At 38.4% G+C, this 765-nt stretch overlaps 1 protein-coding gene across 1 annotated transcript in view; it reads right to left on the bottom strand.

Moving 5' to 3' along the window:
- Positions 1-765, bottom strand: part of SLIT3 (slit homolog 3 (Drosophila)) — a 260,861-nt gene that overhangs the window by 187,782 nt on the left and 72,314 nt on the right. Inside the window, exon 6 of the mRNA XM_009318576.1 lies at positions 419-560. Within this exon, the coding sequence (XP_009316851.1) occupies positions 419-560 (142 nt within the window). The remainder of the gene's footprint in view (positions 1-418; positions 561-765) is intronic.

Here is a 765-nt window from a genome sequence, read left to right on the forward strand (position 1 = left end):
TTCACTTCATTACAAATGCATCCTGCCAAGCTAACAAGAAATCCCTCCATCTCTTGGGGACTTCACCAACTAAAAATGAAACAATTCAATTTAAAAAAAAACGACTGTGTATATCCTTTTCCTGACTATAGAACTGTAATCCCAGATTTGTGAGATGTAAACGCAATCTGAACATAATACGCCAAGAACTTTACCTTGCTTTGGGGCAGGGCAACTTCAAACAGTATCTTAATTTACATTAAAGAATGGTTGGAGCCTTTAGCTCAAAAGAACGAAAGCAAAGAGGACAACTACAATACACCTGATAACGACTCAGAACAGTTTTCAAAACATATGCCTTTCTTCCACACAGGAGGCTATGACATGGACTAAAAATGGAGAGACATGGAAAAGAATGGTGCATTACATTGGCACTTACATTTCCCAAATGTCCTCTGGTAGGTTAGCTGGAATTTCTGTTAAGCCCCTTCCTCGACAATCCACTACATTGTTGCTGCAGGTGCAGGCAGATGGGCAAGTGATGGAACTGGCACTGCACGATGGAGGTTCAGACTGGGAACCTGAGACATAAGGAAAACATTCAACGTTAGTTTTGAAAAATGATCGCCTGAGATTTTAACAACAAAATACATCAGCCTCTGAGTTTTCCAGATCCTTTTACTATATAAAGTAATAATTTATTTGGATTCAGTGAATATAATGTGCTACAAATCAACTGCAGAGAAAATGTGTAAAAGATTACTGTGTTCTTATTCTTCCTCTGAC

The sequence above is a fragment of the Pygoscelis adeliae genome, unplaced genomic scaffold (assembly GCF_000699105.1).
Source record: "Pygoscelis adeliae isolate BGI_AS28 unplaced genomic scaffold, ASM69910v1 Scaffold42, whole genome shotgun sequence".
Classification (NCBI taxonomy): domain Eukaryota; kingdom Metazoa; phylum Chordata; class Aves; order Sphenisciformes; family Spheniscidae; genus Pygoscelis; species Pygoscelis adeliae.